This window comes from Plutella xylostella, chromosome 27 (assembly GCF_932276165.1).
Source record: "Plutella xylostella chromosome 27, ilPluXylo3.1, whole genome shotgun sequence".
Lineage (NCBI taxonomy): Eukaryota > Metazoa > Arthropoda > Insecta > Lepidoptera > Plutellidae > Plutella > Plutella xylostella.
Genome location: NC_064007.1, coordinates 3,429,244 through 3,447,969, shown reverse-complemented (window position 1 = coordinate 3,447,969; position 18,726 = coordinate 3,429,244). Strand labels below are relative to the sequence as shown.

Genomic DNA, 18,726 nt, shown 5'->3' with positions numbered 1-18,726 from the left:
TAATTTATGACAAATCAAAATTGTTTGCGTGTCTTATGCCTGAAATATGGAGACAGATCCGACCTGCGACCTCTATAAAATTTATATAGGAACTAACATTAACCTAGGCACTTGGCAAGGGAGTAAATTAGTACTCCGCGAGGGATTACTAGTATACCCATATTACCTACAACGTGACATCCTATAAGTAACATAGGTAGAATATTATTATATTCCAGAGTTCGGAATCTAGATTCGTGACTTAACTTCGACTAAATCAGTAACAATCGTTCTTTCTAACTTCCCAACACTAGTCGCTACAAGGTGTTTGACCTCCAAAACCGATGCGATTAGAGGACCAATGACCGCGCCTGGCATTTGATTGACTTATGGTTCTGTTCGATGCAGAGATAGTGCAGGAAAGGAGAGGATATCCAAGGACACAATATTAGACCCATCCTCGGATGATGCAGGACTTATGTAATAACCATAATCATCACGACCCATCACGTCCCCACTGCTGGGGTACGGGTCTCCTTCCAATGAAGGAAGGGTTGAGGCCTAGTCCACCACGGGTTGGTGGACTTATGTATGTAAAAGGATCTATATTTTTTCATCTCAGCCAGAAAAAACGGGCGTTATAAGTTTGAAAAATTAATTGATGTTTGTGTGTAGCACGTAAGTCAAAATGGTAGTGGATTATTTAAGTGTTATTTCCAAATATTGTTTCATTATACACTTAGGGTCTGTTTCACAATGTCTGGTTAGTGGCTACCTGACGGATAAAATACATGGTGTCACTCTCTGTTATTATTTTTTAGACAGTGACAGCATGTATTTTATCCGACAGGTAGCGACTAACCAGACATTGTGAAACAGGGGCTTAATCGAGTATTCCTTTCCAAAGACAGTTGAACTGTGAAAATGCTTAATGATAATTTGTCTCATTTACTTTGTCAAAGGCTAAACTACTACACTAACATCCTTCCGCTGTATTCCTAGAATGTAGTTATTAGTAACAAAGTAACAACACACAATTATCATATATATATAGTGTATCAATATCAAGAATTTATAGTCTAGTTTTCTTGGAAATTGGGAGTTTGTCATGAGCGATACGTTACACAAAATATCGATCTAGTTGATCGATATTTTGTTAAAAGTGAGTCACTCAAGTGCAGTAAACGTATCCGATATTATAATATCAGTGGGGGCTTGGGGAAACCCGTCAAAGCGTATTACTTATAATGTGAGGTAACCCAAGATTGTATAAATAGGATTACTGAGTGATGAACTCGTAGAACCGAGAAGATATTGTTCATTTAAGTAGACTTATAATTCTGATCATAATAATATGCTCTGTCTGAATAAAAGCTACTAAGCGATAAAAAAATCTGTCTATGTCTAAAGTGCCAGATAGACGTGCGAGTAATTTTGCGTACTTTTTCGCCCATTTGTCACCTTAAATTCACGTACAGTTCGACCTTCCTTTAAAACATTATTTAGGATAGTGACAGTATAACTTTAACTCCCCAAATAACCTTAATCATGACTGTCACAATTACCTACACAGATTATAAATATAAAGTCTCCTATCTTTATTAAAACAAATATAATAAATACCGGGCGACCGCAAAAATGCAACTAAGCATCTGAATAAAATTCACAATTGCAACCCGACCGCTGCGGTTACACAGCATAACCTTTATATGAAGAAAGTGAATATTTTCATCCCACTTAAGCTAATGACTACCAGAGTCGCGAGTGAGGGTTCTCTGAGAAGCGAATATGAGGAGAATGCGGCGTGACCCTGATATATAGCACTACTATGCATGCATGAATTTCCCCGATGGTACGGTCAGGTGCAGATAAACCTGACCCCCCTCTCATAGTTACAATGCAGGGGGGTCAGGTTTTTCTGCCCCTTACTGTACCTACACCATCGGGGAAATCTATGCTTAACCGATTAAAAAACAATATCCCGTGAGCTTTAAGACTTCGGGCTTTAAGTTGACATGTTATGTGTTTAGTCGCGTACCTATTTTTGAGACCGGATGAAGATAAGTGCGATATATCTATACCCAATTTTATCTAATACTAAAATTACAAACGAATGAATGTTAAAACCAGAATTGAAACGCTGAAGCTTCGTTAAATTCCAATACAGTGTACGTCTCTTGACTTTCATGCTAATAATGACTATTATAACAATAGAATGTTCTAATTATCAGTTTCAAATATTAATGTATTTAATCCTAACCAGAATCTTATCTTAGTTAAGACTATCATGTTTTTAACGTTTTCTCAGAATTAATTGTAATTACGGGATAGCCTCTACATCGATTAGTTACATAGTATTCGAACATAAAATTCTAATGATATAGATAGATAGAATATTCTTTATTTGTACACACACATAAAATTAACTTTTATGTAAGTTAATTTTATGTGTACTTAAATAAGTACTAACACATATGTACAAAAATGGCGGTCTTATCGCTTTAAGCGATTTTTTCAAGATAACCTTAATATAATATAATGGTCGCATCTTTGTACGGTAGCGTTACATAAAATAGCGACGAGTAGTCACGTTAATAGAATATGAAACGAGGGAGCTATTAAATGCAATTTGAGCTGTAATGAAATGTAGGAATGAGCTAATTTTGTTCGTGACACAAATACTTTGTGCAGTTATTTATTTATTGCTCACTTGCTAGCCTACATATATGAATTCATAGGTACCTACTGAGGTTATAATATTTAGCATTTACCTACACATAAGTAGATTGGATAAGTATGAAATGATAAGATTCTGTGATTAGCGAAAGTAAAAAAACCGTACAGACTGGGGCTATAGTCTATGATATCAAATTCCTTTGATATAATAAGATATTAGGTAGTTTACCAGCTGAGAAATAAATACGGAACTTTAAAGTTGAACGTGTGTTTGTTCATAATTATATTTAATTAGCTAACAACACCGTAAACACGTAAATTAAATAAGCAATAGCCAATAAAAACTAATTTGAGTTTTAAAAAAATGGATCTAGAATACCGATAGTTAACTATATTCGGAGGTTTTAACTTTAACTGGGTTCACTAAATCAAAGTGTGTCCATCTCACCCACTTCACACGTCAGCAAACAGTACAGTACCTACATAATTAAATAATTATATAGAGATACTCTTCACCAAACGCGCGTAAATTCGTGTCATAAGTTCTCAAGTTCACTCCGCTAGTGTGAACGGGCACATGGGAGCGGTCTGTTAGACAGAGACAGGTATACAGGACGCGGCTAGGAAACCAGCGGCAGCGGACACTTGGATGTAAATGATTTATTATTTTAGTCATCATAATTGCACTCATCAAAAAAATGGCAATATACCTTAGTGATCATTACATTATCATCAAAGTATCCGGTAGAAATTAAAGTTTACTAGGCCTTCCTTTAATAATTATTGGATGATAAGATGAAAAAAAAAATACATAGGTAATATAGATAGATAGAATATTCTTTATTTGTACACAAGAATAGATTATACAAAGCTTAAATAAAAAACACATAGGTACAAAAAAGGCGGTCTTATCACTAAAAGCGATTTTTTGAAGACAACTTTTAGGTGGAAGAATATTTATGTTCAGATAGGGTCAAGTGTACTAAAGAATTTATTAATGAACTATAAATACCTACAAACTAAACAATATACTTACGTAAAATTATACTTATATACCCATAACAATCATATATATCATATAATAAACTACATATACCTACATAAATATAATTATCAGATTTTATAGGATATATATATTAATTCTTGTCTGAGCTCCGATAATAAGACAACGGAAAAAATATTAAAAAATAAAAATAACTACCTAAGGGGCCGTCCATTAATCACGTGAGGTCGTTTTTCTCATTTTTTGAGAAAACCCCCCCCCCCCCCTCCCCCTGGTGATGTTTCGTGAGGTTTTCCGTACCCCCTCCCCCCCTTTGAGCCTCACGTGATTAATGGACGGCCCCTAAACAAGAAAATGATCCTTTACCATTCTTTTACACACACAGGCACTCACGCCTTGTACTAATGTAGGTACTCCCTTGCGGGGTAGGCAGAGGTGCATTGCTGCACCCACTTTTCGCCAGAGTGTTATGTTAGTCCCAATGTAATAGGGGGCGGGCCTATTGCCATTTTACGGGCACATCCAAGACCCGAGAACAAATATCTGTGTTTGAACAAATATCTGCCCCAGCCGGGAATCGAACCCGGGACCATCGGCTCAGTAGTCAGGTCACTAACCACTACGCCATTCGGTCGTCATTATCGCCTTTACCATTCTTTTAAAATATATATAATATATTTATACATATAATATATTATGCACTGATGATTAAATCATAATTTAATTTTATTTACAACTATGTTAACTATTTATCATGTTACGGTTTAAGCTACCGTAAACAAATAAGTAAGTCATAGTCAATGTAAACTCATTAGTTTTTACAAATATGCACCCAATTATAAATTAATATTTAACCAATTTATTCATCATCACGACCCATTACGTCCCCACTGCTGGGGCACGGGTCTCCTTCCAATGAAGGAAGGGTTTAGGCCTAGTCCACCACGCTGGCCTAGTGCGGGTTGGTGGACCCCAACACAAGCAAGCTTGTGCTGAGAGAGTTGTCGGGTAAGTGGGCAACCCGACTGTCAGATGTTTTTCAAGCCGCCCGAAGGCCTCTGACTAGGCTTAACGACTGCTGCCGAAGCAGCAAATGGGACCAGAAAAGCACCACTTCAAATTGGTCACCCATCCAATGGCTGACCGTGTCAGTTGTTGCTTAACCTCAGCGATCAGTTACGATCACTGAGACCCGCTCGACTACGGACGCTTCAATTTCTTAATTAATGTATTTTAGTATACCATGCCAAAAGCATATTTTAAGAATTAAATCTTTGCTTAGCTTTCGGCCTCTCCTTCACCAATTCACCATAATAGAACCCGCCCGTTGCGTGGCCACAACTTCGCTTGAACTGCTAAGTTCACACGGGGTGTTTTTTGTTGAGATTCACCTGTCATTATCATTACCTATGCACAGAGGCCGCATACCTTTCCTGTCGAGCGGTTCGGATGAAGACCACGTTGTATGTAAAACCGGTGGTTTTGTGCTATTGTGGACCTATTGTGGAGGATCCCCTCTTCGGGAGTTGAATCTTGGCACTGACGTTGATGAATGTTATGATTCGATGTCTACATTGACATACATAGACTCGGATATATTATATCCACAAAGATTCGAAAGAGCCAGATACGGGCATGGATAACACGAATGAAATGATAATTTACTGCCTAAAATGTGAACGATCTTTACTGTGATGTAAGAGGCTCTCCAATGAAGTGTAGATAACAATACACAAAGTCAAACAGATTGTCAACATCTATATCCAGTAATAGTCCATTACTTGACATTAAGCCACAATCTCCATTTTGATTGGCTGGTTGCTAAGCACAATATTGCACAATACTGTGAAAAGCGCCTATAGTATTCTAACGGATGCCTACTCTGCTCAATGAAATGACATAAAAATGAAATAGTGTAGAGATACAGTACAGATTATACTAGAATATGGTATAAGATCAGCTATAGTGCCCGAATTAGGATGAGATAGCAACTAATGTTATTGCAGCTAGACATGCGAACTAGGGAGAAGCCGCTTCTACATAACAACCAGGTTAATATGGAGGTTGCGATAAAAACTGACGTGTTTCCAATAATAAACAACATTCCAATGTTAATTATCCTTGAAGTCGCTATAGGACTAGATAACGTTTAATGTTATGTTGTTGTAAAGTGTGAACCCGACTCCAATACTACATGCTGTTAAGAGCCGATTAGGGTAATAGAATTTGACACAAATGCTGAAGATAACGATTTTAAAGGACATGGAAACAGCTCATAAAATGTTCAGGATTCAAAATACATATTTCAATGTCGCTACATAAAACTATGTATAAAAGCAAACACTGTGACACTGATCGTAATCGCAAAAATTCCTCTGCAAGGATGTCCTCAACTGCCCGACATATTTCATGAGCACGGCTGCAGCGTCATATGTTACAAAACGAAGCAACTTGCAAGTCTTTCGCCGCGTTCGTTTTCAAACTCAACTCTTGTTGAATTTTGATCGATCAAACCCAGTCGTTTGCCAATTACGAGTCTTTACGTAACTGCGGTGCAACAGTTTTATCGTCCAATGCATTAACTAGTCACGAATGTAAGACATTTTTGAAACCAGTTTTCGCTAATGTTGACGATACGCTTTTTTTGTGTCAATGAAATGCGGAGTCGTTTTAAAATTCGCCGAGTGAACGCCCTCGGTGTTAAGCTTACATTAAAATACAATAAATCTTTTTGCTTGAGCACAAATTTGCATGGCTGTTAAAATTATTTTGTTACCTTTTCTTGTTTTTCTAACTTGGTTAACATTGTTATTAGTGATTCAGCTTATGTTGGTTTAATGTGTGGTACAGTTAGACATCTCAGTGTACTCAGTGAGAATAATAAGAGCTACATGATTGGTGGGAGGAAACGGGATGCACCACGGTGATAACACTCGCTAACTGTGCGTATTCTACGAAACACATTATTATTAGTAACACAAGATATTACTAACTTAATGACACATGCTTTTGTAGAGCACCCACTTAGTTAATCGGCTACTGGCATGTAGTAAATATTAAATAAAGTATTTAGACTATCGCATAACCTACTGTATGAATACGAGTGGCCCAAATACACAACCTTGAGGAACCCCCCGTAAAACGTACGTGTAACCTGAATAACCGAATCAAACGAAAGACACAACGTGTCGAAAACAGTAGTCGTTCTCCTTAAACAAGGTAGGTAAGTCGATAGAAACAAATTAGGTGAAGAAAGTACATTTTACCGCGATGTGTACATGATCCAAAGCATTAGTATCGGCGATTCATCTTATTTGCCGTCAATTAGTGTGGCGTGAGCGCGATGAATCGACGAGAGCGCGACGGCCGAGCGACCAGCCTGATGCGCAGAGGATAGGAAAGTTATTTACGAGATTTGCATACTGATGATAACAAATTGTGAGAAGCATGGAGAAAAGAACGTCTTCGAGTTAAGTTATTAGTATCTGAGTAAGTTGGTGTTTTATAATGATAGTGGTGTGTACAGTAAATTTATTATTTTATAAAACTATTTATCCCAATTCTATAAATTTAATGTTTTTGATTGTTATATTATTGGGGTAGAAAAAGCTCACATAGGTGTAAAACTTGTACAATAATTATATACCTATATTATTTCATTATCATAATAAGTAACTGTATTTTTTTTTTAAATTACATTCAATAAAACCAGTGGCGTAGTCGGATTTGAATTAAACATAAAATGCCGTAACAATAAACTATTCAACCAATTTCTCATAATCAAAATATTTTTTCACATCACATCAAATAATATTAGCGTCTTTACGAGTGATTGTGATATAGACGTTCTACATTAAGGTCTAATGTTTTTATAAGAGCCAGAACCACAACATGGTCAATTAAATTTATATCAATTATGTCGTTTATCATAATCTCTTGACAAATCACTGACTGAAATGATTGACGCACGAATGTACGTTTGTTTCGCATTTCTCATCGTTTCGAGTCGAGCTAAATTATAACTGTCAAACTAATTAAGAAAAATATAAAAGTGAGAGTGATCAAGATTAATTCGGATACGAAACGCAACACGATTTACGGCCATACCAAACTAATTTGGTGTAAAACGTTCCAATTATTTATAAAAATGAGTCATTGTTCCTAGTATTATTAGGTTCACGTCGAATTGAATACAATGTTGCGTCACAACCGGTTTGGCCGACGAACACGTGGCCGCCTCTTGGGGGGGATCTAATTCAGTACACCATTGGGGGCGAATAGTCCGAAGGGGTTGAATAATCAATAAAACATGCAAAAAGGGGGTCAGTCCGAAGTAATAGACGCGAGCTTTTGCGAAATTCAAATCCTTGCATCTATTTCTAATCCTTTAATCGCAGCTTAAAAGTGTTAGAAGTACCAGGGCAGCATAGGATTCGAAGACATTATCTCGAGTTCACACACACAGGCGTGCGACGGACACAGTCACTCACACAAGGGCGCGCCGCGTGCCACAGTCTTGTTCGTTTTGCTTAGGTCAACACACGGTGACTCACAGTTCCAACAAAGACGCAAGGAGGTTTACGAAAGGTGGCCAGGTATTAAACCTTCGCAGACAATATTGGCACCGTATTGCCAGCCAGTTGGTATAGCGGGTCTGTTAGTTGATACGTGGGGTATCGAAGCAGATACATTCCCGGCTAATGAATGTCGGCATTGCGGAAGTTTTTGGCCCTTAGTATAGAAGCCATGCGTGATGGTATGGCTACTATGGACTGGGTGCTTATTCTAATGCTGTTCTAGCTGGCTCGCTTGATTTCATGAAATAATAAGATGTTTATATGTATCAGGTAGATTCATTAGCTCCCCTTTATTTAATTAATTGATTTACTAATTCAATTTAGAAAGGTTTCATTCAGTTTTTCCCAATGTCTATAAAAGTTATGTGTGTACAACTTTACATGGCACACACACACAAAATTGAGTTTATTGTTTAATAAATAATTTTACATTTGGGACGTAGGTATATACCATATACGATCAAATGGTAATTAAAATATTATTATCGATTGACTGACAATGAAAACCGAAGCGGTCGATATCGAGTCTCATTAAATGTTCAACGACCTTAGTTTTTGTAAAATACATTAAAATATTCACATCTTACTTATTGAATTTGTAACTGTAAAGAATTTAATACTACTCATACTTACAGCAAAAATATGTAGTTTTCAAGGTACTTGATTTTTCCGTTTCAATACGTGTCCTTTTGTTTCCTACGACTATTAATTTTATCTTAGGGGGTAGGCAAATGAGTTGTTTGTTAGTGACCAATGAATTTATAGGGTGGTTGAAGGGAGGGCATCATACCATATTTCGGGAAAGAAGCATCCAATGTTTTTTAATTTATAAAATGCACCCCATAGATTGGATTAAAGTCTAGATGTTACTAGTTAATTTAGTATGCGTAGTAAGGCAAGCACTATTATACAGGATGCTTATTATTCAAGTCGATGATGCACATGACACGATGACTAATAGGTCACTAGTGGCATGCAGATTTAATTGTGGTCTATGAATAACTCAGTTTAAATCAAATCATTTCTGTTAAATGAAATGCGTCGATTACTCATTCATTGCAAATAATAGTTCTACGAGCTAAAATTACGGTTCCAAAATAACCTTAACCAACCTAAACTCCCTGAGATTCAACACTAAAAGTCTTTAAACTTTTCCCGAATTCTGCAATCCCAAACCTTTACAAGTGAAGTGAATTCGCCGAGAGATAGTGTTATAAAAAGACAAAGATTTTTAAATGATTAATTTTAGTATCATTAACCTATCAAGTGCGTCTGTTGAGGTCAGCCGAGTGAGAAATGAGAAGGTCAAAATAAGCAGACTAATCTATTCTATCGGTTTAAGTTTCTATTTTTTTTATCTTATATAATACAATATAATAAAGCAGCCTCATGGATACATACCTAGATTTTTCACACAAGAAATTCTAGCATTTACTTCCTGAATTCTTACAAAGTCCTTGTTCATTGATTTCTTTCCTTATTCAACTTCAAGGTCTATGTGCCTGGGATGGTTCAGGATAAACGCAACTCTTATCTCCAATGCCACAGTGTATTTTTATATAAACCAGACCACGCGGCACGGACCCGTTATCGACGTCGATAAATTCGTTTAATGCACTTTCCACCAATCGCATTGCCGTATGTATGGCGATTCACGACAATAGTGACGTTTATCTTTGTCGATAACGACCCCGTGCAGCTGGGACGGGCATTAAAATCTGATTCTTTCTTGCAATCAGACGTTAAATGCAACGAGATGAGTCGTGGTTGGCGTAGTCTTGCTCAGAAATTCAGTTTTTCGTAAATATAAATCACGAATATTTGTTATTTGTAGTCTTGGCTTCTGTGCCGAAAAGTCTCGAGTTCAAATCGAAGTCAGATGTTTCTAGTTTCCTATATGACATAGTTTACTCTGCGCTATATATCTTCAATAAGAAGTCAATTGTGAAGATTACAGGAAGGCGTAAACTTGGCTGGCATTTATTATTCATTGCTTTAAGGTTATCACGTCGGCAATGGCACAGAATGGGAGCCGACTTGCAATCAACAAGGCTATGAGATGCATCGCTTTTGACCTCCGCTCACTGCAGGCATTTTTAAATTTAAAAACTTTTGCCGCTTTCAAGAAATTGTCTGTCACCGAGTTGCAAAAGTAACATTAAGCTAATGTAGATTACCTCAATGTTAGTTACCAGCTAAATCATTTTCTTCAGCCAACACCTTAAAATCACTAATATTTAGTAGTAGGTCTGTAAGTAGCTACCTACTTATTTTTATGTAGAAACACTTATAAAGTTAAACTTTAAAATAGATTATGGTGAAAGCAAAGTAAACAGAGTTGTATCTTGTACCCACCAGTGTGTTTACACTACAGATAAACAACACTTGGGCTTGTTCAACCAGGATTGGTTGATCAGTTACTTAGTCAGTTGTGTTAAAGACCTTAAAGCTATTGAAAGGTCTTTGCAACTGGATGTAGTTCAGTAGTTGACTGATAATTTAAGCATGTATCTAGCCTTAAATAGACTTTGGCCAGGATTATCTATACACAGGTATTAAGTATGCCTGAGAAATGAGTACCTCATGCTAATGTAAAATGTGTTATATATTAGAAATTAATGTATTGAGCATAAGTGTACTACCCTATATAGCAATGTAAATATTATTTAGTTGAATGGTAATGTTATGACTATGGCCATAGATTACTATGGTACTAATAAAATATAAGTACTTTTATGTAACAAACATACTATGGTAAGTTCCTACCATTTATGTTACAGGCGAAGCACCTTAATTTAACATAGTTTTTATTTCAACACACTGTACTCATATAGGTAGATAACAAAGCAATAATATGACTAAACTGATTTCCAATTGGATATTCTGTGTAAGTACCTACCAACATGTCAAGGAGACCTATATGTTGCCTGATGAATGCTAAGTATGTGACACATACATTAGTGTTACGAAACAAGGATCTTTTTACGTAATATTCTATAATAATAATTTGATGGCTCACCCACCACAGTGATTTGTGTCCTCTTAATTTGCTACATAAAAACAATAGTTTAGGATTATAAATAACATGTCACATTCAGATGATACTGGAGTGAAGCATAATATTCTTGGACAGGTTGGTATCAGTTAAGTTCTAGTCAGACATACAAAAGATATAAGTTTTTTACCCCTTAGAAATAGCTACTGTGGCCTGTGCCTAAAAGTATACAGACAGAGTTTTTAAAATAGTGATCTCAAGCTCACATGCTGCTCAAGCACATCCATATAAACACCACTGCTACACACATCACGTCCCCGGATTTATAACAGATGTAGCTGGTCCCTTCATCATCAGGGATCACTATTTTAAAAACTCCGCCTGTATACTTTTAGGCGCAGGCCACCGTACATGCTAAGTATTGAAAGAGAGAGAGAGACTGTGAGGGCATCGGCTTGGCCATCTGAGTGTATCTGATCTCTTTCAGACAGTTCAGTTTACATGAAATAGTTAATTAGCAGAACCACTCTGGACTAGTGTTTAAAGTGGTCATGTTGATAGTTTTTTCATATTCCCTATTACAAGCATAGACTAGCCAGTCTATTGCCGGATTCGGATTCTAAAGATATTAAATTTTATTTTGGTTTGTTGGTAGGTAATATAAAGTGAAAAGTGTAAGGATCATTTGGCATGAGTCATCATCAAGTTTTATGAAATGATAAAGTAGAGTGCTGTGATAATCCTTACAAATTTACAAGGTAACAACAGTCGAAATTAAAGTGTAGTACCTAATTAAATTTATAGGTAGGCACCAACTCATCCTACGTAGATTATATTCCCGGTATGGTAAAAAAGTAAGATTACATACTTACACCATAAAATTCTGTTGAAAAATGTAGGAGTTTTAAAAACATAAACGCCAGCACTTTCCTTATAAGGGCAAATGCCTCGAACTGGAAACATGCAAGTACTGCAAAATACAGGGCCATGCCGAAGCTACGCCAATGGGCAAAAACACGGGTGGTAGGTACTGTGCGAATTCGATAAAAACAAAAAGTAAAGTTCAAAATACCTGCGCGAACTGTTCCCTGATCTCGGCACGCTCCTCCTCGGTCAATTTCGCATTATCAGACATCGTGTAATACGTAGAATTCACAAAAACAACGTACACAATATTCACAACATGAACTTCGGAAGCGGTAGCAAGACAAACTATCGCTTTGTTTCGTCACTTCTCACTTAAATCACTAGGAAATGTAGAGTATAAATAAAAATACTATAAAATCACAACGTATCTCGGTTACAAAATCGTTTTGCAGTGTGTATTACCAATGAGAAAATGTATAAAAATTCACGATGCACTGCGCCACACACGATGGTGTGAAAAAACTCCGACGAATGAATGAAATCCAAAGAAAAGGAACGAATGAAATGAAGCATTGACGTAAACAATGACATCGCATTGACAGCAAAACGACCAATCACCAGTGATGTCGCGGCATCAGCAAAATTAAAAATGTTGCCAGGTCTAAAAAAGCATTTTCATCGGAAAGGAATCATTTTCGTTCATTCATTCGAAATCTATGGTTTCAATCAAAATAAATACCTATGTTAGCTACTCGTCCATAGATGGCGTTAAACAATAAATAATATTAAAAGTAGGTTAAAACACGGTTAGAGTTAAACCTTCATGGAGTTGATATAATATTTTATAAATTAAAAAAAACTTCAATTTGTCATTCGACAATTGAAAATTATAAAAGTGAAAACAAAATATTTGCAATCTGCAGCAGAAACAAGCGGACCTGTGTTGAGTTTACAAAAAACCATAGCAAAAAACACCAAATATAAAACCAATTGCGCTACAGTTTTCAACATGTCTCTTCTGCCGCTGCTATTGGACTACGAGCTGGAGCGTCCGAGGCGTCTCCTGGACCAGCACTTCGGGCTGGCGCTGACTCCCGAAGACTTCCTCAGCATGGCCGGCCCAGCCGCCTCGAGGGAGTACTACCGACCTTGGCGTCACCTGGCGGCTGCGGCCAGGGACCTCGGTTCCAACATAAAGGCCGACAAAGACCAGTTCCAAGTAAACTTGGACGTTCAGCATTTCTCTCCCGAAGAGATATCGGTGAAGACGGCAGACGGGTTCATAGTGATTGAAGGGAAACATGAAGAGAAGAAGGACCAGCACGGGTTTGTGTCGCGCCAGTTCACGCGGCGCTACTCGCTGCCCGAGGGTTGCGACCCTGACGCGGTGGAGTCCAAGCTGTCTTCAGACGGGGTGCTGACGGTGGTGGCTCCGAGGAAGACCCAGGCGGTGCAGGGCGAGCGTAGCGTGCCTATAGCTCACACCGGGCCAGTTCGTAAGGAAGTCAACGCTAATGGGGATAAATGAGCGGGATTTTGTTTTTTTTTTCAGTGCGGTATTTGGGATTTTAAGTTGTGGTTGTCATTGTTGTTGAAATAAAGATTCTTTATTTATGCTGAAATTATGTTTTTTTCTTGTTACTTATTTTTTATGTTAAAAGTAGTAGGTATTAATAGTACCTTCATTATAACAACTGAACTCAATGGGTAGGTGATTAATGTACAGGGTGAAGTAGACCTCTAGGGAAGACGTTCAGGGATGTACTTACATGGTGAAGGGTACCTAACTAGAACTGTTCTGAACAATCGGAAAACAACTGGAAGAGTTGGAACTGACAAGTTCCAACTCTTCCAGTAGTTTTTCAATATGCTATTAGCTGAAGTTGCAGTAGGCTGGTCAAGAACCGATAACCGTGGGGTAGACGATTTCTGGAGAGTACCACCAACAGGCAAACGCAGCGTGGGACGCCCTCCTGTCCGCTGGATAAGGCCGTGGACCGAGTGTTGTGGCGCTCTTTAGGAGAGGCTTATGTCCAGCAGTGGATGATTATTGGCTGATGATGATAATGCTTTTAGCCTGTTGGTTATTACAGCTCTACCTACCCTCAGCTGAGAGGAACAGGTAGTCCCAGGAATTCCACTAGTCCAGCTTGTTTATTTGAATCCGCTATGCCACTTTTGAAAACCCTGTGTTATACTACTGAGTACAGTCAACTGCAAAAGTTATTAAGATTCAGATGCAAATAAGCCCGTAATCTGTACTGCTGGACTTTGGTAAATTATTAAATTCGAACTAATCTGATGACATCAAATATTAAGTAAGAAGGTAGGTACTAATCAAAGGCATAGGATTCATTGACTTCATTAGATTACATAATTTATAATTAAGTTAGTAGGTTCCGTTATTATACCTATTAGGGTGCTTTTCCACCAGAGATGTGCTATGCAGCTATGCTGCGAAGATGTGATATCTACGCTACGAAAATATGTGACCGTTTCCACCAATACTACGCTAGGTAGCTGTGCGAGGAAGATGCGCTACGAAGATGCGCCGCCGCAAAGTAGCTGTGCGAGAAAGATGCGCATCTCGAGCTATGCTATGTATCGATAGTAGGGAAACGACGGGGGCGGCGGCAAACTGTAGGTCTGCTCTGCACATACATAGCTACACCACTCGCGATGGTCCATAGCACATATCCATAGCACGCATCCATAGCACACATCCATAGCACGCATCATTCCATACAAAAAACATATCTTAGTTGAATCCGTTTCCACCAGTGCTAAGCTATGTGCACCAATAATATGATTGGTGGATATCAAACGCATCCATAGCATCGTAGCATAGCACATCTCTGGTGGAAAAGCACCCTTAGGTTCGGGATTTATTAAAATAGTTAGGTAAGAGAAACAAGATTACCTATGCGAGAATCAATTTGAGCAAACTATACAAAGAGCTCTGCAAATAAAAAAAAACGTTAATATTTCAAGTTCAGGTACACCGCTCCGTAAGTTGGATTTTGTATAAGTAGTTAACATAACTTCCTGCCAGTAACAGTACTAAGTATGTAGGTACTGCTTCCAGTCTTAATCCTAAATCAAGGATTAATAGGATACCAGGATTATGCATATGCACTCGTAGATTCTAAACGCACGTAGCTCATTCCTCATCCCTGACCTTACACAAGCTAATCTTGATCCATGTTACAGTTACACCAGCATTTATTTAACAACACATGCTCACGGTAACTCACAAAAGAAACATAACTGCAGATACAAATTATTATGAAACTCGCCGACACTAGCGCCTCAGAATACTCCAGACGATTCCCGCATTCATATCAAGTCCGTACATTGAACTTGCATCGTAAATAAACAGCAAAATACGCGACGATCGAACATTCCCGACTGCACTGAACATTCTATATTTATTCCTTCACGGCTGCGCCAGCACTCTATATAAACACGATATCTCAAACTTCAGCTCACAAGTAATCTGAACTCTCACCTGAACACATCTAACTAACAATGTCTTTGCTTCCGTATTTCTACGACTACGATTTCCAATTCCCGCGAAGGGCTTTCGACCAGAGTTTCGGGCATGGTCTGGCCCCTGAGCTCCTAATGGCGGCCAGTCCCCTCCGCCACCGCCTGCCCTACTGGCCGCGTCTGCCAGCTGACGTCGGTTCTTCAATCAAGACTGACAAAGACAGCTTCCAAGTCAACATTGACGTGCAGCATTTCGCCCCAGAAGAGATCACAGTGAAGACGGCAGACGGCTTCATAGTGGTCGAAGGAAAGCATGAAGAGAGGAAGGACGAGCACGGGTTTATATCGAGACAGTTCGTGAGGAAATTCAAGTTGCCGGAAGGTTGCGACTTGGAGGCCGTGCAGTCTAAGCTGTCTTCAGATGGGGTGCTGTCGGTGGTGGCTCCGAAGAAGGTTGAGGCGGTGAAGGGAGAGCGCAGTGTGCCCATCTCCCATACGGGACCTGTGCGCAAGGAGGTCAAAGATGACCTGACGGTCGAACCCAAGGATGAAGGGAAGAAATGAGTTGAGTGTCGTTCGCTTGGTAATGTTGAGACTGATTAAGGTTATTTGTATGATTGCATTTGATATGGTAAATAAATATTTGTTCTATTACATGGCTGTTATTTTTTTTTATTACCTTCCTAACTCAGTTGCAATGTATTAATGAATATTTTGTGACTCCCAAAAGCCAATCCGTTTCGCAGTATCATAGTACCTAAGTACTTAAATGGTAGATACAGAACGACATCTATATGTATAACATATAGAATTAAATACATTATGATAAGAAACGAATTAAATAGTAGAGAAAATACCAATTTCTTCGCTGTATATTGGATAAATAGGTAACGAATTAGGTAGGTAGGTACAGAAATACCAATATTTCATCACTCATTTCAATCATTTTATTGCACAAATCAAGATCAACACTTTTTATCATCGGGTGGCTTCAAACATTTCTGCTCATCTGGCTCTACAGCTTTAGGCTCTTCCACTTTCGGACTTGTTTCATCACAGGGTCCTATTAAAGGCACATCCTCATCTTCAGAACTAGGGCCTTCTTTCACAGGTATTAGGAGCTCACATGGATCGTTGACGTCACATACTTTTCTTGGAGCGGTTATTGTCAACACACCTTCTGGAGACAGCTTGGACTCAATCGCTTTTATATCACAGTCAATAGGCAGTTTAAAACGTCGTACAAACTTACGGATCAAAACCCCTTGGCTGTTCTTTCTTTCCTGCTTACCTTCTATAACGACGGACTCTGGTCTTGCCTTCACACGAATTTCGTCCTTACAGAAGTTGTGCACATCGAAGCTTAGTTGGAATTTTTCCTTGCTGATTTTCACCGTGGGTCGGGAGTGTCGTGTCTGATGAAGAAGCGGCAGAAATGACGATCGCAGCAAGCGGGAACTCAGCATGATACTTTTGGGTTTCCTTTGGAAGATATTTTTATATAACAATATTATAAATCATTGGTTGTTTAGCCCAAGGACTTTGTTTAGCCAAAGTGAACATCCTTCATGTTTTGTAAATAAATAAGTACTTTGTTGACGTTTGGTGGTTCAATATGCCGCTGTGGCCCTGTTATTATTCTAAGATGTGCCTGAAGATTCCTTTGATTTCCTCATCAGAGATAAAAATATGGATTAGTTAATTTAGCGTTGTGAAAGGATCATGAGATATCATGATACAGTCATTGATCAGATTTATTTTATTTTAGCTTCAGTTGACAGCCAACAAATGGTGCTATAAGATGGGGCGGTTTTTATATTATCAAGTCACCACTAGTGAATGGTACGGTCACTAATTTGGAGGTGAGATGGTCCTATGGCGATACTCTACTACTCTATAAATAAAAATCCAACTTTTTTTACACTTTTTTTATTAATCTCTTTAGTAGCTACAACAAAACATTTACTTATGCCCACCTCTCGGCAATACCTACTAATATGAATATTTAAATAATAATATTCATTTTAAGATAAGGTGACTCATACAAAATTATTATGCATTTAAATAAAGGTAATCTTACTTATTGTATTTTATACTAAAGTGATATGTTGCACATTGATCTCATAATATTTTTCCACTACAGTAAAATGCTTCATAATATTTGAAATAAAAAGGATAAAGTACCTACTGGTTAGCAACGATTTCGCTACACGAAAAAAAATTACAACAAGGTACATTAGGTAGGTACATAATGACTAATTAACTCAATAAAAGTATAAAAATATGTACTGAATATAAATATTTGAGGAGTACTTATACGATTTTATAGCTGTATGGATGACGAATCAGCGTAGGTTATTTTATTTTCATAATATAAATAAGTGTTTCGTCATACTTAGTTTGTTGTGGATCATTTTGTGTCCTTCATAGTTAAAGGTATTTTTTTTATCGAAGCATTATTGAAAACAAATCTTAAGTAGTAGTATGTATAAGTAAGTAATACTTAGATACAATATTTAGATTCCTAATTTTTTAGTGTATAAAACAATGTAAGTACTAATATAAAAAGCTCCGTTACGCATATATCACTACGGTGTATTCACAGGTTTTAGCTAATTATTAAACTACCTAAGTATTGGTTTTTGTATGAAAATCTTGGCTTAATATATCAATAACACCTCTCAAATACAAATAAACCCCCTGTTTTCAGGTAGAAGAAATTAATTATTATTTATTTATTTATTTATTATTATTATTATTTAATTCTTTATTGCACAAATATTAAAAATACATGTACAAAAGGTGGGCTTAATGCTATGAGCATTTCCTACCTGCCAACCTACAGGAGGTGCAGGAAAACTGGTACAACTAGTAGGTAGGTAATCTAAGTAGATTACAATAACAAAAAAGTATTTCAATTTGCCATTTTCACTACTAAAATTAAATGATCGCAATGTTAAATCTACGAATATGTTTTGCTCAAAATTTTCATACAAAACTGTTCTAAGTGCTTTTGTTTTTACAAACTATTGCTATTTGCTATACATTTAGTTCTACCTCGTGTGACTCGTGTCTGCCTACACATATTGGGACAAAAAGCAAATAGCCAATCAAATTAACTGTAGATCCACATATTATAT

General features: G+C 37.5%; 4 protein-coding genes across 6 annotated transcripts in view; 2 read left to right on the top strand and 2 right to left on the bottom strand.

Annotated features, from left to right (window-relative positions):
- Positions 1-12,645, bottom strand: part of LOC105383517 (plastin-3) — a 34,127-nt gene extending 21,482 nt beyond the window's left edge. For all 3 annotated transcript variants that reach the window (XM_048630826.1, XM_048630827.1, XM_048630828.1), the window contains exon 1: positions 12,303-12,645. In XM_048630826.1, the coding sequence (XP_048486783.1) occupies positions 12,303-12,365 (63 nt within the window). In that variant the 5' untranslated portion in view covers positions 12,366-12,645. The remainder of the gene's footprint in view (positions 1-12,302) is intronic.
- A 461-nt stretch (positions 12,646-13,106) lies between these two features.
- LOC105395219 (protein lethal(2)essential for life-like) lies at positions 13,107-13,625 on the top strand. Its single transcript, NM_001306116.1, is given in 1 exon segment — positions 13,107-13,625. A coding segment is annotated over 1 exon segment (519 nt).
- Positions 13,626-15,583: 1,958 nt separating this feature from the next.
- On the top strand, positions 15,584-16,177 carry LOC105395220 (alpha-crystallin A chain-like). Its single transcript, NM_001309064.1, is given in 1 exon segment — positions 15,584-16,177. A coding segment is annotated over 1 exon segment (525 nt). The 5' UTR covers positions 15,584-15,625; the 3' UTR covers positions 16,151-16,177.
- Positions 16,178-16,551: 374 nt separating this feature from the next.
- On the bottom strand, positions 16,552-17,052 carry LOC105383514 (protein lethal(2)essential for life-like). The gene is given in 1 exon segment (NM_001309098.1): positions 16,552-17,052. A coding segment is annotated over 1 exon segment (501 nt).
- Between the last annotated feature and the right edge of the window lie 1,674 nt (positions 17,053-18,726).